The 25,345-nt window shown below is 43.9% G+C and overlaps 2 protein-coding genes across 3 annotated transcripts; both read right to left on the bottom strand.

Annotated features, from left to right (window-relative positions):
* Positions 1-584: 584 nt before the first annotated feature.
* On the bottom strand, positions 585-13,913 carry atp6ap1lb (ATPase H+ transporting accessory protein 1 like b). 2 transcript variants are annotated; one of them, XM_080468806.1, is made up of 7 exons: positions 13,460-13,913; positions 5,869-5,906; positions 5,182-5,264; positions 3,683-3,921; positions 3,464-3,514; positions 3,093-3,336; positions 585-2,732 (listed from the first exon to the last, which is right to left on the bottom strand). In XM_080468806.1, exons 1-7 carry the CDS (start codon positions 13,594-13,596, stop codon positions 2,496-2,498), a joined length of 1,029 nt encoding a protein of 342 aa, XP_080324932.1. In that variant the 5' UTR covers positions 13,597-13,913; the 3' UTR covers positions 585-2,495. The 2 variants fall into 2 exon arrangements, with proteins under 2 accessions (XP_080324932.1, XP_080324933.1); XM_080468807.1 differs by having other exon boundaries at positions 592-2,732; positions 3,225-3,336; positions 13,460-13,673.
* A 2,195-nt stretch (positions 13,914-16,108) lies between these two features.
* Positions 16,109-23,127, bottom strand: b4galt3 (UDP-Gal:betaGlcNAc beta 1,4- galactosyltransferase, polypeptide 3; the record flags this gene model as incomplete). Its single annotated transcript, XM_080470164.1, has 6 exons — positions 16,109-19,283; positions 20,256-20,360; positions 21,225-21,347; positions 21,463-21,653; positions 22,480-22,715; positions 22,842-23,127. The coding sequence occupies 6 exons, from the start codon at positions 23,125-23,127 to the stop codon at positions 18,932-18,934; spliced, it is 1,293 nt and encodes a 430-aa protein (XP_080326290.1). The 3' UTR covers positions 16,109-18,931.
* Between the last annotated feature and the right edge of the window lie 2,218 nt (positions 23,128-25,345).

Genomic DNA, 25,345 nt, shown 5'->3' with positions numbered 1-25,345 from the left:
GGAGACTCTTATACATTCAAATAGTTCAGGCAGCTTTTTGATGTCCTCTTCTGACAATGCTTTTGAATGCGAGTGCACACTGAACACAGAAATACTACCAGAAACCCAGTTGTACACAGTCCCACCTGTGCCAAATTTAGAGCAACTAATGAACCCAGCATACACTTTGGATTGAGGGAGAATTTACAAACTCCACGCAGAATTTGCAGCAGGCAGACCAATGGGTTTCAGGCTGTGACCTACTTGCTGTGAGGCGACAGTGCTAAACACTTTACCTCCCCGGAACCCCAAGGCTACCATCTATCCATCAATCTTTTCGACCCATTTCATCCAGACTAAGGTCACTGAGGTTGCTGTCATTCCAGCTGACATGTCTGAAAAGAATGGAACACCTAGGAAATGCGGAGAATAACCATCATTCAAGATGATTCAAATTTGTAGCTCACCATATGAGAATAAAATGTTTTTGATTAAAACATTTTTTTTTTAAAAACTACTTGACTGTAACGATGTTCCTGCTTATAACATGATAAGCTACAGGGTCACTCAACAGGACAGGGACTAACTTGACATATAAACACACAGACTGTTCCACTGAATATCATTTATTGTTCAGTCTACACCAGTTGGTCCTTGGACAAACCAAACTGCCTCCAATCATTTCATAGTTTGTAGAATACATTTATGACCAAAGAAACACATTTCACACTGCTACAGATTGACAGAACTGCCATATCGAATGTTAAGATATCTATTTACTGTCATGCTGAGTGTTTTTGTCAGTAATAATGACTTACTGATGTTGTTACTGCTGCTTGTGTGGCTTCTGGCATAATAATGGCATCTATAAGTCCGAGTGGGTGGACGGCATTCCATAGTATCGTCCTTCTATGGTAGGAATTCGTACTGTAATTTACAGTTTGATGAAACTGGACCGCACATGTCCTGGCCCAGGTTAAAACAAATAGACAGACAGTGTAATAGGTTGATCATTTGTATAAAAAAAAATCATATGCATTGATATTTTCACCAATCCTCATAGCACAATGTCTTACTCATACCTAAGCTTATTAGTTGTGCAGTAGTTGAAGATAGTAAACAGCTATGATCGTATAGAGACCTTAATGTATCTACAGCTTTGAATATCCTTTTGCTTATGAGGATTAGCATAGTTATCCTGTACCTAATAGTAGTTCATGATTACATTGTTTATAAAAAAAAAAGACCTCCGCAGAGTGACACTTCTGTACATGTATGCATTTTTTTTTTGTTTGTTTTGTATTTGTTTTGTACATAGCTGTAATGGTTAGCTTTCATTTTCACATTGTCTCACCATATTTTATGGCAACTCCTTTGTAGCTTCACTTTGGCAGTCATATCCAGTGGTGCACGCAGAGGACACATTGGCCTCCCTTGTTCAAACTCTCCCAGAGAGTCGTTTCATTCCCAGACCCGCCTTTCTGCCATGCCCTTCAGGTGGGCCATCTTGTGCAGCATAGTTCCTGGTGTAGTCTTTGATAGTTTGTCGTTAGTGCTTTCGCATCTAACCAATGTTGTGCTAGATTGAAGAACCCCTTTTGTCTGGCTGATCTGTAAAAAGGCCATTTCACAGTTAAGTCCCAAGCAGCAGTCTTGTTCAGGGGCGGGGTGAGAGATGCCAGTGGTTCTGAAGGGCCTCCAGTATCGGTTCATTCACTCCAGCCAGATGCTAGCCCAGTGGTTCCCCCTTACGTTTTCTTTTGCTTATTCTCCCAGACTTTTTTTTTTTGTTTCTCGCCTTCATGCCACGTGGGATTATTTTAAGCTGCTCATTCAATGCTCACCTATAATGGTATTGTTAGGAAACACTGCGCTAGCCCAGGTAAACCAGCCTTTTACAGCATGCAGCTAATACGGCTACCTCAGCTATTAAACTGGCCGTTTTGAAGTATATATTTCTTGCAGCAGTATTTGACAAAAGCATACTTTAATGAATGCTGGAAAGACATTGTCTGTGATGGAAGCTTGTAATATGACACTTGTGAGCCATGTAGTACATAGAAGCAGGAGCATTGGATGTTAGCTGTATTAGCTACAGATGCTAGCCTGTTGCAGTTTTAATGGCTGGCTGGGGTAAAGGCCTTTATACACTGCTGCCCTTCAGGGCCCTGGGACTGACTTTGACCTTTGACATCAGCATCACAAGCCCCCTGCGGGAGAGGCTGGAACGTCTAAAGGCCTTATTCAAAATGTGGATGCCAAGATGCAGGTCAATGAGGACAGAAGAAAAAGTATCCAACCATTGTCTGCATTTAGTTTTTTTAAGTAGTTAAGACTTAGAAGGTTTTTTCTGTTGTTTTTTTTCAAATGAACAGGCAAAGTTGTCATTTTGTCAAACAAAAATTCAACGGAGGATACTTTTTCACTCTTTTAGTCACTTGCATTCCCTCAGCCTTGCTTCTCAGCTTTTTCTCTCTCCCTCAATCCCCCGTCGTCCTCAGGCTCTTCATTATCCTTCACAGGCTGTTTTTGTCCGGCAGCTCCGCCTCTGGACTACGCGGAAAGTAGACCGTGGCTTTGTGCTCCTCGTAGCGATCGATGTGCTTGAGATGTACCACCATGTGCAGGGCATAGGCGAGGACGAGGAGTAGGATCAAAGATGTCACCAGGCCCATCAGGATGGCCGGCGTTAAGAAGGTAGCGCAGTCACTGGCCGACGCAAACTTGTCTGACTGCACGTTGAAGGCCTGGATCTGGAGGAGCAACCAGAGAGCGGAAAGATGAGATTAGAAGGAACTAAAGAGGACAACAGGCTTTTACTGGGCTTACAGAGCAGAGATACTGGGCAGATGGACAGGTTGAGACAGCCTAGCAGATGGCTAAACAGACAGTATACAGACAGATTGACAGACTGCCAAACAGATGGTAAACAGACAGACAGACTGACTGACCGAGGGCCAAACGCCAGAGCACAAAAGGAAATAGCTGGCAAACATGTAGACGCATGCACACGAGTAGGAAACTACAAAAGCAACTACTATACCACAGTGACTGTGCAGAGGATATTAGAAGAATGGCACAACAAAGGTTTTGTCCATTGTGCAGTGGTGTACCTGGAAATCAGTGAAAGTGATGTGCCAGTTAGCAGATGTGTCAGTGTGGGAGCTGGGCACGAGCAGGGTGTCATATTTGTGCAGGCTGCTGACGTGCTGGCAATGGTAGGATGAAGTGGCAGGGGCGTAGACCTCACTGGCGTTGAAAGTGGCCTCCTGGGTCCAGTTGTAGTGGATGTGAACGCTGTCTAGTGTGAACCAATTTTGACCAGCTGCCTCATAAAAAGTATTGGACATCTGAAGTCTGTAGGAGGAGACGGTACAGTTAGATAAATACACTCCACACATGTGCATGTACAGGCTTATTACTCAATTTCTAATGCGTTGGTGTTTTTTTTTCTCATGTTGTGCAGAGAAAATGTTTGTTTTACCTGATTACAAGACCTCGTAAATCCTCCACATCACCAAACCTTAATGAAAGCCTGCAGCAGAACAAATCCACAAAAAGTAGAACATATTAAACCACAACTGTTTTCTATTTATTCGGAATAAACATCATCTGTTTATTCTGTCTCATAATATACAAGCAATTATACAATAAAAAATGCCCCCAAATCAAGAATGAGTGAAATTAAAGAAACTTCACATACGTAGCTTTCTCCTTGGTGCAAATGGAGCCTTTAGTGTCTACAGGCAAGTTGGGGTTGAAGACCCTTTCGGTCAGATCGATGAAGGTATGGTTCCTGTAGCGAATCGCAAGCCGCTTTGCCTTGAACAGAATGCAGGTCTTTCCATTGTAAGAGACACTCAGAGGGCCGTAAGGCCCCATCAGGGACTGGAGCAGCTTCCTCTTACTGTGAGACATCCCAGGCTGGTGCCAGTTGAAAGGCTGCAAACATGCAAAGAAAGGAATTACTAAAATAGACTATAAACAAACAGCTGGAAAGGTCACAGCAAATATGCATATTTTTTTTTCTCGGTAATCTGTCATTTTTCTTGCATGCACACTTTCTAAGTTTGACTTATTTTGGATCTAAATACAGCCAACAAAAGTTCAATGTCATGAATAGTCAGATCAAACGTAGTTTGTATTCTGCATGACAAAAGTATAAAAGAGTATAAATGATGAACTTCTTGATGGCTTATGTTCTGTAGAAAATGCCCTTGACATGATTTTGTCCCGTCTGTCTGTCTGTCTGTCTGTCTGTCTGTCTGTCTGTCTGTCTGTCTGTCTGTCTGTCTGTCTGTCTGACCCAAATATTTTCTCAATCAATAATGTCAGAATTTATCACTAGAAGATTAACAAAACCCCCCCAAAATTATAATTGTGTCCAAAAAAAACCCCCATTTGCAACGGATACAAATGGTGACCCCATAAACTAAAAAACTGTAGACCAAGCCACTAAACACATACACCTTTGGAGATTATACGTTAAAGGTATCCTAATCCTACATATATGCATCTATTCTGATCATTGTTTCTTTCTGTGCAGCACACGTCAGTTTGATATGTGTTATCATCACTGGATTTGTTCTGCACCAAGCCTGCCTGTTTTCCTGCACAGCTTACTGTAGCTCTCTTTCGTGCCTGCCATGATATTTAATTTCAATGGCCCATTTAGAAATCCCTCTTCTTTTGGGTTTGTCATTGTGATGATGAAATGTCAGTTCTTTGTAAAGGTCAGTGTACAACCACCAAACCAAACCTGAATGAGGATTGAAGAGAGTATAAAAAAAAACAAAAAAAAAACAATAGAGGTGACAGCACATATACCAGTGCGATATGTATGCAAATACAAACGGCCCCCTTTTGATTCTTTTAGGCATAAAGGCTGGAGGGAATTTAGACCAATCCAGCGGTACATTCACACTGCGTGTAAAGGTGTGGTAACAGATGATGTAGCATGCAGCATAATACAGCAGTATGGTTTCACTGATTTCTCAGTCCCAGCAGAGCTGTGTGTGGGTGGCAAAGATGTTTTACCTCTGGTAAATATGAGACTAACAATATTCCCACATCCAAGGTCATGCAGTGTGGCTGCAGCATGCTCTGTTTTGTTAGCGTGAGTCCCAGTCTGTTTCAGTGTGTGCGTGTGTGTTTGGGTGGGCTGACGATGGAAAGAGCCAGGGAAGAATGGAGACACTGTACCTGCAGTATTCTCCTGAGTGGGTTTTCATCCTCAGGCGTCAGAATAACCTCTTCGCTATCTAAGCCGTACTCTCCATCTTGACCTGAAAACACACGACGTGTGTACTTTACCGCATCAGCACAGATTATATCAGTGTACATATTAAACTGATTGCAATACTGCATTGCAGATTGCGACATAATCATAAAAGTTCAGACGATTTCACACTCACTGCACACGTACACGCGCGCGCACACACACACACACACACACACACACACACACACACACACACACACACATACACACACACACACACACAGAAAGAGATCCTGCGTGCACCTCGCTGCTCAGCCTCGTATCTATTTCCAGTTGTTTTGCGTCATCACACTGACTCATCAGCACTTTATTTCACAGTTACGGTGGTATTGTTTACAAACACTATTCATCTTCTTCCACAGACACATGTTTCAGCATCACGGAATTTCAAAGAATGTTGCCATAATTTTTCACGCCGGTGTCAAATGTGCCTAAATATAGGAGCCCATTACTGCAAAGAGCCGTTCACACTCCGGGAGCTGATTGCGTTACAGTGTTGCAGACATGTCTCCACCATTCAGGTCTTTCTACCCAACACATCAGTGTCGCCTACGTCATGGCAGGTCTGATTGAATCAGGCCTTCTGTCACAGCGCATTTGTTACTTACTTGATGTGACTCTTGTTGCTTGTTTGGGGTTTTCTTTGCTGTGGGAAAAAAGAAGACACAGTGAGGACGAGTGAAAACAAAATGCAGAAAAATGTCAAAGAATTCTCTCTTTTTTCGCAGCTGGATTTTTGCCACAATCTACAGCTTCAGGAGAAACTTGGGGGGTCAGCATTTTCCTGATACGTTTTTTTTTTCTCCTTTAGAAAAATTCAGATTCGAATACAAAAAACATTTAGTTTCTGTATCACAATTTGTGGTCAATGTAATGAAGACCAATTCAAATGATAAAATAAGCTTAAGTACAAAACCACAAGAATATCAACTGTAGCAAAAAGTATAAAACTGGCACTTGAATATTTTTATTTTTATTTATGCAGAGTTCTCTGTGTGGGGGGACACATGCTTCAACACATTGAGACACACTAAGTTACAGGAAACACACAGGTCAAAATACTTCAGTCTAGTCCATGTAAATTATATGTGAGATCATTATAAAAAACAAAAAACAAAGAGGGTTTTATTAAAAACTATTTCTAAAAACTTCCAGTATTTGTATTCAGAACCTGCTGTGTACGCAGGAGTATGCAAATGTGTCTAAAGTTTATTAAATGATAAATTGGATTCACTTAAATTCACTGTTTTCTGATGAGAAATGACATTCACTCATGCACTCACACATCAGTGACAATAGCTGCATATGAACTCAAAGTTCAGCATGTTGCTCAAGGACACAGACACATGGCGAGGAACCAAACCAACAACCTTTGTATCAGACGACAAACTAGACACGGCTGCTCTAACAACTCTAAAAAATGCTCGGAATTTCTCTTAGGTATGACATACCATTTACAAAAATGTAAAAAAAAAAAAAGGTCATCTTTTAAAACCTTTTTTCAAACTTATAGATGAATACCAGTATTTAAAGCCACCACTCAATCACAAATAGGTTTGGTCAGACAGAAGAGTTATTTGTTTCCTCCGAGAACACTTTTAAAAATCATTTACATCTGCACTCACAGCCGTAACTTAGTAATGTAAGACCCGGAAACTACACTAATATATGAAATATCTAAAGATCACCGATCAGGGACTTTCATTTTAAAACATACATGGCCCTTGCAACTCTAAAAATCCAATCATAAAGACTTTCACCTAGTCAACATATCACTGTAGGATTAATGCTGTGTTCATGTCTGATCTCTGATGTTGACCTACATAGTCTGCAGGTGATAGAGAAGAAGCCACACTCTTGTCCTTCACATGTTTGCCCTGGCCCTCAGCTAAACCCCACACAGCTAATCCTGATCCCTTTAACTGTCTAATCAAAGACGTAAAACGCCAATGGGCTTACCGGGCGGCGCTGCCACAACCGGTTGTTGCGCCGGTCCGCCATATGCTGTGACTGTCTGATGCTCCCTAACCTGACCTTAACATTCACCTGGGCCAGATCACTAATCGTCACACAATAGAATAGCCCGTTATAATGGGCTTGGAAAAGGCAAAGCCTAAGACCTGTGGGAGAGGGAATATCTACGGACGCCTCTTCTCGGTCACGAGCAAAGTGTCTTGTCAGTCACGAGGATTTCAAGGAATCCCATGAATTGCTGCTACAAAAGCAGCAACTGCAGAGAACTTCGTCTGTCACTGATAGTACCTCTGTTATCTTTAGTTGAACGCTAATGCTGTGATCTTGCAGGAAAGGCCTTTTTCAGAAGATACACTGAAGATGACCTGAATATTTATACTAAATTTACACACACACACACACACACACACACACACACACACACACACACACACACACACACACACACACACACACACACACACACACACACACACACACACACACACACACACACACACACACACACACACACACACACACGCACACAACAGCCAGTCAATAGCTGTGACTACTGTTGCCAAGGACAGCTCATATTGTGTTCCTTTCAAATTGTAAACCCAGCCACTCGTGGAACAGCCCCATTTTCTGCTATCAGAGGAAATCTCTGGAGAATATCCCTGACCTTCCCTTTGAAATAAGGCGTATATCAATCTGGCAATGTCACAACTTAAGGCGCACTATCATTTTATTGAGATTTAAGAAATGCGAAGTCTCAGAATATCAATTTTGAGTCCAGCGTAGTGATATGCACAGGGCAATTAAAGGACGAAACAGGATGAACACACCTCGACAGCAAATGAAAGGGAACTGGCAGTTTTTGTGTTGTTGGTGCTCAAAGTTGCAGTTTCAGTGTAGGTTGCCAGATAAATCAGTGCCAGCAGCCTGGAGTAGTTATCTACCCATATGGTGCTGTCTCCACCTGGGCAATATTGTGTAGTTTAGTGCCAGATGGATTAGGATTAGTGGTAAGCACAGGCCAGGTCCATCAGAGCCCAAATATGGAGAGACGCAGGCCCTGAACAAGATGAAGAGATTAAAGCATGATGTCAGAGCCCGCGGCATTGTGGACAGCTCATGTGCTAATTAATGCATCTGTACTGCCCTCTGAAAATGGGGTTTATTACACGCGGGTCCGGAGACTTGAACTTTGTCCATTGTCATTATCCTACTGGTGAAATCCACAGACAAAATGCAGCAGTGATACACCGTTCAACTAATATAGTGAATCACTGTAGTTACTTTTCAATTACTTTTTGCATTCAAGCACTAGATTTCAAGTATTAGGCCTGCTTTAAGTAATTTATGTTATGCTCATGATTATAGTATTGCTGCATTGCTGCACCATTCGCAATCTGTTATCGTTAAGTATATGAAAGGCTTCTCTTTTTTTCATGAAAGCACTTAATATTCACAGCTGAATGAGTAATGCGCAACTCCTATTAAACAGAGGGTTTCAGACACAGGATCAAACAATGAGAGCAACATGTAGACGCAGGCAACTCTCTCACTGCACGGCATTGATGTTGATCAGGTCCTCGTCTTGCAGCTGAGAAAATAAACAAGTGGGTTTTGTTCCGAATCTGAAGTAATTGTCCGGCGGGATGGTTAATGACGGCCGCGTGATGACGTCTGCACAAAGTGGGTGATGAAGCACTGCACTCCTGCTCCCCGTGTACAAGCACTGCAGCCTCCGTTCAAGCACGTCTGTGCCAACTTCTAACGTCAGCACGGTGATTGGCTCAACTCAAGCCTCGCTCTGAGATGTCTGTGTGTGTGTGTGTGTGTGTGTGTGTGTGTGTGTGTGTGTGTGTGTGTGTGTGTGTGTGTGTGTGTGTGTGTGTGTGTGTGTGTGTGTGTGTGTGTGTGTGTGTGTGTGTGTGTGTGTGTGTGTGTGTGTGTGTGTGAGCACATGCTGCTGCACATGTGTGTGTAATCTTCAGGACTTGTTTAGACGCAAGATCAGCAAGTGCCATTCGAGGAGTAACAATGCGAGAGTTTGTGTATCTGGCAAATCCTAATATTTATATTTTCCTTGATGAATGCTGGGCAAGCATGACTGTGTGAGTGAGCTGCCAAAAGCACTACACCTTTTGGCAGCTGGCGGTTGTGACTTGAAACCTCAGTAGCGTGGTGGACACTCGGACGACGCTTCCTTTCTCTTCCTCAGCCGGTGAATGCAGCACTGATGGACCTATGACTTAGGAACTCTCCAGGGGTTTTGGAATTTCACATGCGATAGGTACATTTAGGAGGACGATTAACGCACAAATGAAATCAAACACAAGTGAATAAGCATCACTTCCTGTGCGCCTACACAGGCCTCAGCTGGCTGAGAAGGGCCAGAAGAGTCGGAGCGAGTGTGTGAGCACTAACTAAAGCCCAGCCGTTTGTTCCTGTGCCAGTTTCGCGAGGTCAGCAACCCAGGACTGCTGCGGCCCCATCATTGGCTCAGCCTGTCACACGGTGCCTGGGTGCTGAACAGGCCCTTTATATAATCAAAGCCAAGCCAGAGCCACTCCTTGGCTCAACTTGCTCATTTCATTTTACATACAAACTGTAAACACGTGCGCACGCAAATACCGCCACCTCACACGCGTCAGGGCTCGACCTCAGTGCTTCATAACGGGGACATTATGATCGCAGTTATTTTTAGTGAGGCATTGTGGTTTTTAAATATTAACGCCAGGACGACCGGTGGCGTCTCGATCGATACAGTTTCACTGGACAGCCTTGTTCCAGCCTCCAGATGGAGCGGCGGTCATCGTCCCCGATCTGTGCCGCTGCTCTGCTGTGTGCTGCTGAGCAGAGAAAAGGTGTGGTGCCTCGCTCCCCAAACTTGTAAACAAGTCCTGTTTGCCTGTGCTCGCGCACAGCGCCAAGCCAGTGCACTCCGACACGCCGTCAACCAGGAACAGTCTGTCCAACCTGCACGTCCTGCAGCAGGAATCGCAGCTTTAACACCAAAATATTTGGTGGAAATTCTTTTTAAACTACTATTCCAACCAAATACTGCTTAGACTACGGTGACTACAAGCGAATGAGTCAAATATTTTTCGACTAGCTTTTGATTTCTAAGCCGAGAATAGTTATTCAATATTCTATCAGAGTATAGTGATGTTTTCTTGTACTCATATTTCCTTGTATTATGCCGACATGAAATTCCAAACCCGGGTATGATAGTATTTCACAAAGTACACAGTGAACTACTTTCATCGGCTAATGTTTATATAAAGGTGAGTAATATTGTATATGGGAATATAATGCTGTCTAATTGAATGCATTAAAATAACAAGACTTAATCATGGGACAAATTCCACTGTCTGTTCCTCTTACAGCAAGAAAACCGGCCTTAATCCCACACTGTGCAGGTGCTGGCCTATTAATAGATTTATTAGTACAGATTAAGCTTTAGGTGTTTGCTAAGATGCCTCCCGAGGTGTGGGTGCCATTTCTGGGTGGCTTTGATTGGAGCTTCAAATCTGACCAGAGGTCAAGTGCTGGAGTTGTCAAAGTCTTCCTCTGAGATCAAATGCATCTCAGACTGCATTCAAACAGGGAGTTGTAGACATGTTTTACATTTATGACTATATTTACTTGACATAACTCTCAAGAAAGACTCTGTTTATTTAGTAGCTTTAAAGTATCCTTATTTAATTAATTGATTTTCGCTTTAATTTGACAATGCGTGCAGATTATTGATATGTCTGCTGATTCTAACAAATATTTATTTTGTATATATATATGTTTAGTTATGTTGTTACTTTTCATTAGGCTGTGTGAATTATATATCTGAATCTGACTGCCGGAGAGAATTAAGGTCATAAAACTGAGAATTAGTGAAATCAGAGGTAACTGAAAGAAAATAAAGTATCGACAAAAAACATCCGATTCGCTTTCTCGCTCACAAGAATATCAACATTTTCTAATTTGCACACAAACATCAACCGCAGCTGGAAAATCCCTTCATGCTATCTTTGTCTTTGCTGGTAATAACTTGGCCACAGTGTGAGGAAGGGGTCACTTCCAAAATTAGAACTCTGTCTTTTCACCACTAATCAGTCCTCATATTGGAATCATCTTCATCTTCAGTGTTTCGTCTGTCTCATTTTTCTTATGGGGCTGTTGTGACTCAGTCGGTAGAGTGGGTCGTCTCTCCATGAGAAGTTTGTAGGTTCAAACTCTGCGCCTTCCCGTGGGCTCACCACCCGCAGGAAAGGTTCTTAATCGGTGCAATGTGATCTGGGTGACGGTGCTCAGACTGCCACCCCCGTCGACCCGGAAACGGATAAGCGGGAGAAAATGGATGGATGGATGGAACTCTGCACCTCCATTCATTACCACTTAACTGCTTAACGAAGCAGTGGAAAAACACTTTCTAAGTGATATTAATTAAACTGTGAACATTCCTTGGCTATTTAGGATCTTTGAAATGTAAATTATGTAGTTTTTGACAAGCTTGTAGTTGGGAAAATGTTGTATCAGACTAACTGAACCATGGCGTTTTCATAACTTTTGCTATTTGCCACACTTTTGATCACACTTTCAAAAAAGAAAATCAAAAACTACATTAAATTGAAAGGGTTGTTTTTCATACTGTGGACAACAGAGAATTAAAACTGTGTCGTGAAAAACTACTATGGTGACTTTTTATGATGATGTTGTCGAGGCTCCTGCCATCAATCTTATGTTCAGTCATACCATGTGTCTGTCATAGTACCACACAACACTGGACACAGAAAATATGGCTTACAGGCTGATTTTTTTTCTCATTAGTTTACTTCAACTCGGAGCCTATCAGCGGCCGCAGCTCCTAATTCACTGCACCTCGCCTTCGTCACCAATGTTACGCTCCCTACAAGGCTTCTGAAATTGGAGGCATGAAAGGCTGCTCTTATATAAGAGAATAGTGTTTCTGAGCTGAGACCCGAGTGGTGACAGAGGACTGTTGTTTTACTGAGTTAAAAGTTTGATCCAAGAAATACAAAAAAAAAGAAGAAGAAAAGAAAACCTTAATTGTCGTCAGGGCAACTGGGGGGGGGGGGGGGGGGGGGGGTCGGAGGTTAAGATCGGGATCTGTCAGAGTTTCAGAGCTCAGTATTGAGCTTTAATGAGAACTGCCATCCCATGAGAGTTTCCATATTGAATTCTAAATCCAAGTTACACATGCAAACATGTGTCCAGATAAGATTACTTGCAATAAATGAAAGCCTGACAGCAATAATCTCTAAAGTGTATTAACGCGCTGAAAGTGCAATAACAAGGGAAGTCATTTGAATAACGACTAAAGAGTACTGAAACTGCAGCAAATTCTGGCACTGAAGCATCTGCGCTATAGAGGATTTTGTTTGCCATCATTGATGGCATAGTTTCAAGAGCCTTACATGGCTTTGGCACAATATTACAGGTCTTTGCTGTGATGTCTCTGTAAGCAGGCAGGAGCCGGTGCATGCGAAGGCCCGGGCTGCCTGCTCAGTCCCGTCCCCGTGACACCGTTGTGAGTGCCCCTAGGTTTCAGACCTGAATATTTTATCCAAATTTGACCTGCAGGACTGCATGTGCATTATGCAGACATGGCCGGCTAGAATTCCCATCTCTGCTCTACCTCTACCTCTCCCTCTCTCTCTCTCTCTCTCTCTCTCTCTCCCTCTCTCTCTCTCTCTCCCCCAATGACTGCATCAGTAAACAGACCCCAGCAGACCATCCCTGATGCATCATTTCCTCCCTGTCCCATCCTTGTGTACCCTCACCTCCATGCTGATCCACCAGTCTCCTCTCTCTTTCTCCATCTCTATACCCCCTCCTTAAGGTCCACTGCTCCAACCTTATTTAGCTCCCCCACTGCCAGACCAGCACTACTGTACAGAGACAACAGCCTCATCCGTGATCGATGAGCAGCGTCTGATGCAGTCCCCAAGACTGAGACAAACAAAGGCTGGAGCCCAGGTCTCCTACACACACCAACACTGCCTGCATCCACATTTTGAAACGCACACTCACGGTGAGCAAGAGAGAAGGAGAGGTTGGCAAAGGAGAGAAAGAAAGCCCCTGTATGAGAGAACATCAGCATCCCTGCATGCATGCATCCCTTTGCACCCCTCCCCCCTCCCCTACACCCCTCCACTGTTCTCAGCCATGGAGAGGATGGATGGATGGATGGATGGATGGGTGGATGGATGGATGTACCTTCTGTCCAGAATTTCAGGCACTTCATCATAGATAAGTCCAGGCTGCAGGTCTTCCTCAGTGAAGGAGGAGAGCCCGGGCCGGCAGAGGGCTGACAGCAAGGCGATGGAGCACAGGAGGAACGCGTGTGCAGCCATTGAGACAATAAGAGGAGACTGCTGCTGGTTGAGCTCCGCTTCATAATCTGCTCTGCGAGCGGCGCCTGACGCGGAGCTTCAGTGACTGGCAGCGCGCGCAGCCAATGAGCGACCGATCGGCGTGCGTCACAGTCCCCTGCACCTCCTCCTCCTCCTCCTCTCACCCTGCTCCTGTCTCTGTCATACTCCCCCTGCCTCTCCTCCTCCTCCTCCTCCTCTCACCCCGCTCCCTTCTCTGTCATACTCCCTCTGCCTCTCACTCCGCGCTCCCTCCTACATCCACTCCTGCGCTCTCTATCTTCTCCTCTCTCAGGCGCACATAGCTGCAGGCAAACCCTAAGTATAGACAGCGGCTCACTGTTCTTCACAACACATCCCGTCATACCTCTACTACCTCCACACACACGCACACACACACGCACACACACACACACAAGGGGACAGGCGTAGACGCACATTTGTCCACATGCATGTCAGCACACGCGCCTGCGCAACACGCACCTTGTTACTGGAGGAGGCCTACACACACAGGCACACACACTGGAAAATCACCTGGGTATGTCAAGGTCAGGTTGTGTTGGAGAATAGGTGGATGTTGACATGTCTTAAGGTGGCTTCAGAAAACACACACTTACACGTACACACACACAGCCATGACTGGATGACCTAGATCTCCAGTGTGCTGCCACAGAATTAATTCACTTGATGTGTTGTGAGCACTGAGAGGGCCTGCGGCTGTGGAAATTGTCCACTGAGGCTGCAAATATGGACGACAGGAGCAGCTGAGCAGCCGTGGGATAAGACGAGAATCGGGGGTCAATCGCGACGACCCCGACCACTGATCCCGTTTCCTTCTCATGATTTGGCCCCCATGCGTGAGACCCCTCAGCGTCTCCATTCATCTTCGCATTTAGTCTTTTTTTTTTCTCCACATCCAATGATGAGATGATTTTCAGGCCAGAACATTAAGAGTAGTTGTATAACCAAATATTGTTGTGACCTACTGTCGTGGTGGATTTTCACAGCATGCGTGGTGATGATGAGTCAAACTAAAGAGTAACTGCAGAGTGGTTTGTTTTTGTTACTGACAAAACATTAAAAGTCCAGATACTTAAAATCTTAAACTTGTGAAATCACAATGTCAATTTGTTTGATCTTTTTCATTGCATCATCTAATCTAATCTATCATCTAAAACAGCCATTGAAAAAGTATTGAAACGTTGTTAGTTTTTTTCTATAGCTGTGCGTCAGCTTTTGTCTCCGTCCCTCAGCAATGTTTTTGAGGATATTGTGCATCATGCGCTGCACAAGTTTTTATGTGACTGACGTGTGCGTTTGTGCTAAGGCTCGAGGAGCGTCGAGGGTGTGAGAGGTCAGCTTCGTCTTTTAGGCCACACACTAACAGGAGATGACTAAAGGCTGCCTCAGCCCTCCTCGTCTGCCTGCTGCGGTCACTTCAGCAGGCCAGTGTGTCAGTCCTCTGGAGGGAAAGTGCAAACTAGCCTGTCACCGCTGCCATCACAGCACGACGGCGTCACAGGAGACGGTCAGGTGTGATGACTTCAAAAGATATTACCCCTTGATGTCTCATGACATTAACATTTCTTATCACACGCTGGATGCACATGTCTCCATCATGACCTGTTATATGTTAAATCTTTCTTATTGCATACCGTTAAGAGATTATATTGTTGAATCATATGAATTATTCTGCAAAGTGAAAAACAAAACATCTTTCATCATTTTTGCATGCTCAGCGGTTTTCCTGCTGCAGTATTGTGGCTATGGTGGCTTTACATAAATATTGGTCTGTTGCAGAAATTACTGAGTCAGTTTTCACAGTGAATGTTGAATAAGTCGTGCACGAGTAGACAGAATCACAAAAAAAACCTTTAAGCATTATCAAATAGGTGAGCCGTGCTGCATCAGCAGTGGTCCGCTGTACTGTAACTGTGCTTGGGCACTGGTAATACCCACATTTATTTGAGGAGATCCGGGCTGCTAATAGGCCGTTTCTGAGGCTGCTGCTGCATTGAGATTGGCCCTAAGGTGCTCTTTTTGACCAGCCTTTTGAGTTTGTGCTTCGCCCTCTCCTGGTGAGTCATGCAGCATTTTAGATTATGAAACAGATCGAACATACAGAGCTGGGGGTTACTGTCTATTTATAGGTATGATCTCATATCCAACTTTTTAATCCTGCTCTTGATGTCCACATAGAACACAGAAGCCCGAGATGCACAGTGTGATGTAACAGGTTAGCTGCGTGTTCAGATTACTCCCCAGTATGTGTTGATGATGATGTATGGCTGATAATCAGCTCACATGAGCATCCGATCTCTGTAATGTTTGAGCTGCAGCAGCATTAACCAAAATGCTCGAACGCATCTTCATTAAGAGGCTGCCAGTGTCGGGGAGGCGAGATGCATCACTGACGTGTATTTATAGCATATGTAGTTGCATACTTGTTCCCACTAATGTGATCAGAGAAAATATGGAAAGGAAAATGTTTTTTGGATTATATGTTTTTATTGGTATACATATTTGCTTTCTGTCACAATGCTGGAAATCATTCTTCAATATTTCTGTTGCCCTTTCAGATGACTCTGCTCAGTGTGGGAACACAAGTGCACGCGTACAAATTGCACACACTCCTTCATCCTCGAGATAAGGTTAGTAAATAAGGCAACCTAGAAATGATGACAACATCCTTAAAATAATAAAAAAATAAAAGTGGTATTCAGTTTACCTTGAGTCCATAAACACTCAGCCGCTCACACCAGGTGGTTCCAATCAGTCCATTTACACTTGATGAGGGAATACACACTTTGAAAAGAACAAAAAATACCACCATACATTTCTAATCCTGCTGACTTTGCATTCAAATACACGATATATTGTTCCACTTATGTAAAGACATCCTTTATAAAAACTAGCCTATGTATTAAATATAGAACAATCTCCAGGTAAGCACAGTTTGCTGATTAATCTGAGATTATATAATGTTCTTAAAAGCTTTCAGTGAGTCACTGTTTCATTTCATACAGGCATTGTCCCAGGCAATATGATTAATGGAGGGTAATATCTACTTGTAAGTAATCAAATACTTATGCTGTGTGAAGCTAGGAAATTACACCTTATTGTCTATGTATCCTGATAATGTGTTTATACAGCACTGGTTTAACACAATATTTCTATGAAAAACAAAGGTTCCTCCTCATTCATTAAACACTGTACACTTTGTCTTTTTTTTTTTCCCCCGTTTGTTTCTACTTGCCAGTGAATTTCAGAGAGTTGTTCTTCTCCTTTAAGCTGGCGGGATCAATCATGGGCCACTACGTACATGAAAAGCCCACCGCACAGAGCCACGCAAGGATCTGATTGGCTGGAGTCTGTGAATGGCAAACGTCAATGATTAACATTCATGTCACAACACTGCAGATTTCATTCAGTCCAGAGGCTCCTCTTGGCTGGAGTTATGCCAGGCTGAACCACTTGAGGGTGCTCACATATAACTCAGCAGCACACCTTCAGCGCTGCAGTCATACTCGGCTTTTTTTTCAAAAGGCACAACCAAAAACAAAGAAATGTGGAGATATGATAGGAAACAAAAACAAAACCTGACACACATCCGCACGAGCAAGCGAACTTTAGAAAACTGCACATTTACCTCTACCAGTGACTCAATAAATTAACCGATAAATTAAATACATTCAAATTGATCAAGTCATACATTACCTGTTGATGTGATGATGCAACTTATTTCTTACAGTATGTCGTTTTTAAGATGTATTTACTCCTACAGTTTTCCTAGTCAAATAGCAGCAAGAAATACAACCGTCTGCAAGTGATAAAACTCAGGTCCTCTTCCACCTGTTAAAACTCTCAGTTCAAAAATACTAAACTAAAGTAAACAACCGTAGTGATACATTCTGAACTGCTGATATGATTGAAATAAACCTCAAAAAAAAAAAAAAAACATGAATGTCTGATAAATGAAGTTGCTATTAGATGGTTTCTGATCAACAAAAAATGACCTCCATACATGTCGTGGTAATGGTAGCCCTCGTCACTACATGTGTCCTCATGCCTCATCTCCTCCTAAGAACACAACATCTCCAATGTAGCAGCTTTCTTTTATGCCGAACAATGCAATGAGGTCTATAGGAATACAGTGAGAGAAGCTCTATGAAGACGTCTGACCTTCTGGTTAAAAGCTGACCTAAATCTAAGCACAGTGCTTTGTTGTTGACAGGACTCCGTTCAGTTAGAAACAATCTTAAACTGGCAAATATGTAGTCACCCTTCTACAGTAATGTCTGCATGTTTTCTCTTTTTCTTCATACCTGACTTACCTAAAACAAACATAATCGTATATATAAGAAGCATAGGTCTATCACTGTATTGACAGTATAGTCGGACGAGACGACAACAATCATGCCAAGTCTATGTTTATCGGACAGGCATAAAGACAGTCATGATAATATATTCTCATTTAGTTATGTGGTCGGATACAGAGTTATTTTTCCGTACAACCTGATTGTCTATGAACTAAATGTCAGAGTGAGGCACCAGACTGTAAGGAAGGACAAGTCAAACAGAAACAGTAAACAAATAAAGAAGTCTCTCTATAGAAATATAAACTCTAGAATTGTCCAGTGACTATGGAGTTGGTCAGGGCTTGATCGATGCACACGGATATAAAACGGCAGTCCTGGAATAAATACTTTGTTCTGATCCAAGATTAGCTTTATCCTCCCTGTTTTCTGAAGGGGAGGGAAAACTCAGCCCAGGTCAGAGTCTAAAAGCGACTATACCAGCCTATAAAATGCGCATAAAAGAGAAGGCACAGAAACACAAACCCACCAAGGAGTGGGGTGGACAGACAGCAGCAGTGTTCAGGGGAAGCAGACGGGATGAAGTTGCAGGTCTGCTTTTGAAGCAAAGGAGTTGCTCACACAACTTGGGGCCCCTGTGTGTAGAGGTTCGCTGTCTAATTCAGTTTGGACCTCTACATGCACATAAACTAACGTCTTCTGGTCAGACGTCAGCATCCACCTCAGGCTTGTGTCAGTCAGAAGAGCCACACTCGGTTGAGGACGAGCCACATAAAGCGACTCAAGCAGTGTTTCTGAATGTCGACGAAACTGGGGTTTTCATCTGAGCCATTCCAGATCCACCCCTGATCTACAGATAGCAGCCAAAGCTGCTGCACCCACTGCCCCGCAACACAACAGACCCACACCGCTGTCCTTCATTCTGACTTCCACATCAAAAGGAAGGAGGAAGCCTTTTTATGCTACCGATGTGATGCGCTTCTTTTAGGACATGCGTCATCTTATTTCATGACTCCTGATTTCTGCTGTGTTGTTTGATTGGCTGTCTTTGTCCGGGCGGGTTCAGACTTTGCACCAACCAACTTGGCCACTGTCGTATTTGTTGCCACAGCTCGTCCTGGTCTCTTTTCCTGTTTGGACCTTTCTCCGGTCATGCTGGTGCTGCGCTGGTGGACTGAGGTTGTTGCTTTGACAAGAAAAGGGATTTTTCCCGGGGGGATACGGGGGTCTTCGCCAATGTTGACGGTCAGGTTGGTGTAGAGTGGCTCCAGCTCCTTGGAAAGAAGCTCATAGGTCAAAGAGTTCAGGCCGTCAGAGCGCCAATTGAGTCTGGTCCTTTTCAGAAGGTCAAATCTACAATGACAAACACAAGATTACAGATCCTGCATGACGGACCAAAAAGCATGAATGTGAGGTTAATCGATGACCCTAAACAAGTTTGTGGTCAGTGTGTGTGGGTGTTTGATCTGTGGTGGGCTGCACCCTGCGTCCACCCGTGGTAAGATGGACTCAGGATAAAATGGTATTGAAGTCAGTGCGCATTTAGTTGTCGAACAATAAAGAAAAAAGTTTGAGAATTTGTAGTCTTACTTAATTCCATCAACACAACACTTAAGTCTGCCCATTGAGTATAAACGTCTGTAGCTTGAATCCCTAACTCTTTATTTTACCATAACAATAGAAAGAGTGAGGCACGACTCTCCTCCTGAATCATAATTTTTAAACTATACAACATGAAAAAGGTCTTCGCCACAAAAGTTAATAAAGTGCAACAGAGCAGATTTATCCTAATTGTGTGTGAGATTAAATCCATTTAAAAAAAAAAAATAAGCACGCTGTTGGAGGCAGGAGAAACTGTTGGCACTGCTGAGCGAGCGGAGGAAAAATGCAGAGCCGACACAAATCATGTGTCAACAACACAATTAAACAAAAACATTTCTCTGAAAGGTCAGTACACAAGAGGTGAAGATACAACGGGCAGGGACAAAAGAGGAAGACACAGAACGACTGAAGATTGCTGCCAGAAATGAGAACAATGCCAGAAGTGTGACTGAAGGTTTCATCGCTACATGGAATGCAACCTCATGTCATAATTGAAATAAAGGGCAGATCCACCAGGAAATCAGAACAAGAGTGGAAAAAAAAAAAAAATGTGTTTGAAGTTTAATTGACTCCAAAATTGCCCCTGTGATGAACTTGCGACCCATCCAGGGTGAATGCATCCTGATTTCACCCAGTCGGCTAAGAATGGTCACTGACTGGGATAAAGGAGTCGGATAGATTAATGTATTTTCTTTCAATGACTGTGGTTGTTGTCATATTTACCTTCGAGGATTTTGCTCGTTCCCTCTATCTCCTTTATGTTTTATCATCTTGTAATGACCGATGGCCACTGGGGGGCGCATGATCTTCATGCCAGACAGACGCACTCTGCATTGGCAAAAGCAACGAGAATGTTTCAAGAACCTGCCGCCTCTCAACCACATATTCTAAAACAAAAAACTGTAAAACTGAAGCACCACTATCTACAAACACTATCAGCATTAGTTTTTGTCTAAGAACTACATCTGAAAAGAGCAAATAATGAAAGCAGAGTAAAAGCATAATAATGATTTCAAGACGTACTTTACAGTCTATAGACGGTGGAACAGACTGTGGTTCCCTTTTTCCATCTCTTGCTTGCGTATCACACCAGTTATCTATATTGATCAAAACATTAAATAACTATTGTCATTAATGTTCTGTATATGATGTATTTTTAATTTGCAAATGTCATGCGCAGAAGGCAAAGTGTTAAAAAGGTATGTCGAAGTATTCCTGTATTCCAAGCTTTTTTATTCTTATTAAACTTTTGAAGGTCTTTGTTGCAATCACTGACTTTCATAACAGACTGCTGAATGCTCAAAAAGCCAGAGAGTAGAGAGAGGGGACCAGCACAGAAATAAAGACGAATCTTAAAAACTGCCTCAGAGCTCTTAAGCATGCCGGCCAGTTCAAATCTGCAATCTGCTCCATGCAAACGTACCAAATGAGCCCACTCCACGAGACATAAAGCAAAGCCACAGCAATGGAGGGAGACATTAAGATGAGAGATGATGTTAGGACGTGTACAAATGAAAGTCAAAGGAACTAAACACGAGAAGAAAACAAAAGATTAATGAAACAGAGAAAAACTAAAAAGTAGAAGAAGAGAGAAGCTGAAATGACGTACGAATAGCTCTCATCCTGAAAACTCTTGGACATCTCACATGTCAGTGTACAACGTGGTCATCATGCATAGTGCATCCTCTTTACCTGGCAGCGATATCATCATCCTCTCCACCCCAGCCCCAGTACTGGTTTGGGAAGCCATTCATCTTCATGTACTGGTCTGGTGTCACTGCAGAGACGCCACCAAAATACTGCGGATATGGCAGCCTGGAAGGGTCACGTCATAAACAAGTTAAAAAATTTTTTTTTTAAAAATGCCGTCACACAGCCGTGTGATAATGCTTGGAAACCACTCATGCCGTCATTCCCGCTGCGCCGCTACCTGTATCTGAACTTGTCCATGGCCACTGACAAGTGTGTGGGGAACTGTTTGTGGCAGGTGTAGGTGTTGTGATCGTTCTCAGGCAGCAAGTCGACGTCGTGCAGGAAGATGCAGCTCCAATCTTCATCCCGGAGGGCCTCCCGCACACCCACGTTCAGGAGCTTGGCCCGGTTGAAAGTGCCATTCCCCCACTCAAGCAAGAAAAAGAGGGAGAATCATTCATGTGGACGTTAAAGCATCGATCTGAAAACACATACAGCGCGTGGCGAGGATTTCATTTCGATTTGGACAAATATGGAAGCACGGATTGACACAATTTGTGGTTAGATTTAGCAACATGGTAGCCTGAGATTATGGTCTAAAGACTTTCCACTAATGGGTTAGTTTCCAATTACACTATCTGCATATGTGATTCACTCAAACAAGATCGAAACACAATCTCACCAAAATTCCCTTGGCTGTATTTCATAGCTTAAGTAGGCCAAACTTAAAAGTTTATTTGATTAATGTGCAACAATTTTCTAGAAATATTAGCTGCCTCAAACAAAAACTACATAGAAATTGTAACAAAAGAAGTGTCTAATTAAAACCGCTTGTAACAAAACTAAACATGCCGACTGTACATAAATGATTATACCAGTATGTCACAAGTACCACTACCATTTAATAAATAAATCTGCTAAAATACTAATAATACTATAGTAGAATCCACTAAAATCATCCATATTACTACTACATCAATATTAAGGAGACAGGAACCGAGCAGTATTATATCAGAATAATGATGATTATTCAAAGCAGCATTGCATATGGTTAATGTTTCTAACCCTGCAGTGATTTACCAACAGGAAGAGGAATATTGCACCATGGTTAAATGACAAATATGCCCACATGCTTTTGCTCAGGGACGCAGAAAAGAAAAGGCAGCTTTTCACAGGCGCTCTTGTAACCACACTGGCAATACTGCTGAAAGCAGCCCGCATGTACACAGGTGCCAACACGAAGGCATAAGCTGACCTGCTGCACTATGTAGATGCTGTAATGGATTTGCTGTCTCTGCAGGAAGGGGTGGAGGTGGTAGAGCAGAGCACGGAGGTGGGTCTGCCGGTTCCGGTATGGCACCACTATCGCCGTGTGGTGGTGCGGCTCACAGTCTGGAGGCCGGTAGCGCCCGCCAGGCAGCACTAACGGGTTCCTCTGTCTGATCTCATCCAGGGACAGAGGCGAGGAGAGATGGACAGAGACGGGTCCAACTGGAAAAAAGAAAAGAGTCTGGAATATTTTAGTGAAAGCTGAGTTGTTTGTTTTTGTTTTTTAAAGAAGCAACATTCACCGCTCCTTCCTTTTTATTACCAGGTGTTACATTTAAAATCTCTCACCCAGCAGAGGAGAAGGGATCTGACAATCTCTCAGCGGTGGTGCTGTGACGGGGGGGCCAGTCCCAGAGTTGCGAGGTGGGGGAGGCGGTGGACCCACATGACTGAGGTTGGTATAGACATCGTGAGGCCGGGAGTAGTCAAACTCAGAGTCGGTGGTGTGCACCAGGACGGACACCAGGCCTCTGAAGCCCCCGAGGGAGAAATATAGCACAAAGGCAAACTGGAAGCCAACCAGCAAGGCTAACGTGCAGGGGGAGTCCAGAGGGCGTCCGAAACATGCCATCATGAAGGACAGGATTCCAGAGGTGCAGTGAAGTTCCGGGTGGGGAAACTGGATGGAGAGGTGGGCGGAGGAGGGGTCGGAGCAAAGGGTTTGAGGAAAGAAGTGTGAAAGGCGGAGGGAGAGGAAGGGAAGGAGAGGCGGCACTGAGTGCGGGCTCAGGCGTGCAGGAGGTGGGCGTCCATCTGCAGCGAAGGGGAGTCGCGGTGAAGCTGGGCCATCACGTCCTGACCACAGATGTCACTGAGAGCAGAGACATGAAATATTCAGTCTATTGAAATCATCGTTTCTCCTGATTAATATTGCATTTGTCTGGATGAAAGATACCTGGTTTTGCCGGAGTCTAATTAAAACCTGTGCTGGAGCAGGAAGTGCTCACTCCGCTGTCCTCCTTCTCTTCCTCCTTTCATCATCGATCTTTCTATTAGGAGGAAAACACACAGGAGTCAGCGACGATGCTGCAGATGATTTGTTTCTGTGGGAAGAAAACTGTGTGCTAAAATAAGCCGAGAAATGACAAGCAGCTCGAAAATGTCCCGCTTGCTCCTTTATTTAGAGGAGCAAGCAAGGTTTATTTCCAGCAGTGATATTTCCGAGGGGCGTTTATGGAAGCCTGCGGATCAAATTAATCCAACATCACAGTTCCCTGATGGTCCCAATAATTACATGCAATCGCGAGGCTTGTGCCACCGGATCATGGGTGCAGATGATGCGAGATTCCTTGAAGCAGCGAATAATATGCAGCTTTTAAGAAGAAGAAGAAGAAGAAGAAGAAGAAGAGGAAAGAAACATAAAGAAGGAGATAAAAACGCAGCTTTGCGTTCATGTGATTAGCCATCAGCATCCATCGTCAGGCCTGGAGAGGCAATCAACTGCTCTGATGGATGTCTCCGAACGCGCGCGCGCGCGCACACACACACACACACACACACACACACACACACACACACACACACACACACACACACACACACACACACACACACACACACACACACACACACAAAAGCTGTATGGAGGCTACACGCTGCAGGCTCTGCAGGCTCTGGGGGAGCAGCCGACTCACCCGCACACATCCCAGCGACATGTTAAATCCAGCCCCCGGCTCCCAAAAGAATCGAAGGGTCCGCGGCCACCGAGCGGCGGAGGCAACGCACCAAAAGATCGCGTCTATTTTCTTCCTCGGGGATGTTCGCTCCCGCTCCTCCTCCTCCTCCTCTTCCTCCTAATCTCCCGTTCGAGGCGAAATCTCTCCGCTGCTGCCGTAACACCGCTGCAGACGCTTCCACACGCAAGGGCATCGCCGCATATTCGTCCAGTGTCAACAGAGGCGAGCGGCGCGCCGCCTCACCGGAGCGCGGCGGTGTGACGGAGACACGGACCGGGGCGCGGCGCCGTGACGCACAGAGCGGCACATTTAAAATGTTAGGGGGAATAAAAACCAAACCCACACGGGTGCGTCTTTTTCATGTTGATATAAATATCTTTTTTTTTGGGGGGGGGGGGGGGGGTACAATCACATAATCACATAACGATTAGGTAAGAATGTAGACTACCACTGAAACCTCTCTTTATTATCTAGACTACAGGATCACCTGACTCCCCATCACATGTACACTCTTCCAACCCATTTATACTGTGATGTCCTCCTTCTCTCCTCTCATCACCAGCATACTTTGTTCAATATATCCACGGCTTTATCTCTAAACAGTTCCTATCCACTGTAAGTAACCTGAGAAAAGGAGAGAAATGAAAAGGTCTCTCTCTCTCTCTCTCTCTGTAGAAAGAGGCTCATTGTGTACATATATCAGTATCTCACCCCTGTAAGGTGGTTTCGGCATCATCCTCAAGCGCACAATTCTTTATGTAGTAGTTCCACAAGATTGTCACTAGGTGGTGCCAAGGGAACATGCAACATTAAATACAACGCACTCATTGAATTACACCGATAACAAAACACACCCTTTCACACTTCGAACCCAGGAGGTTTCCCTGCTTTAAGTTCACAGAGTCAAAACACTTCATATTTTTGCTGTCTTGGAGAATTAGTAGGGCCAACTCATTCACAGGTCTAAGGAGGAAATCTGGTCCGTCTCGTATGGTGAATCTCACTTGCACTTTGCATGTCCGCCCACCCCTACTGAGGTACACATCTGTGATAATGCCAGGAGGCCAGTCATTTCACTTGCACTGACAGGCCTTGAGAAGCACTACATATCTATTC

Source organism: Lipophrys pholis (genome assembly GCF_963383615.2).
Source record: "Lipophrys pholis genome assembly, chromosome: 8".
Lineage (NCBI taxonomy): Eukaryota > Metazoa > Chordata > Actinopteri > Blenniiformes > Blenniidae > Lipophrys > Lipophrys pholis.
This window is presented reverse-complemented; position numbering and strand designations above follow the sequence as displayed.

Coding starts and splice junctions, on each gene's coding strand:
- atp6ap1lb (XM_080468806.1), bottom strand. CDS start 13,596: ATGGCTGCACACGCGTTCCTCCTGTGCTCCATCGCCTTGCTGTCAGCC. Junction 5,907..13,459: donor CCTGAAATTCTGGACAGAAG/GTACATCCATCC, acceptor TTTTTCCCACAG/CAAAGAAAACCCCAAACAAG. Junction 5,265..5,868: donor AGCAACAAGAGTCACATCAA/GTAAGTAACAAA, acceptor GTGTGTTTTCAG/GTCAAGATGGAGAGTACGGC.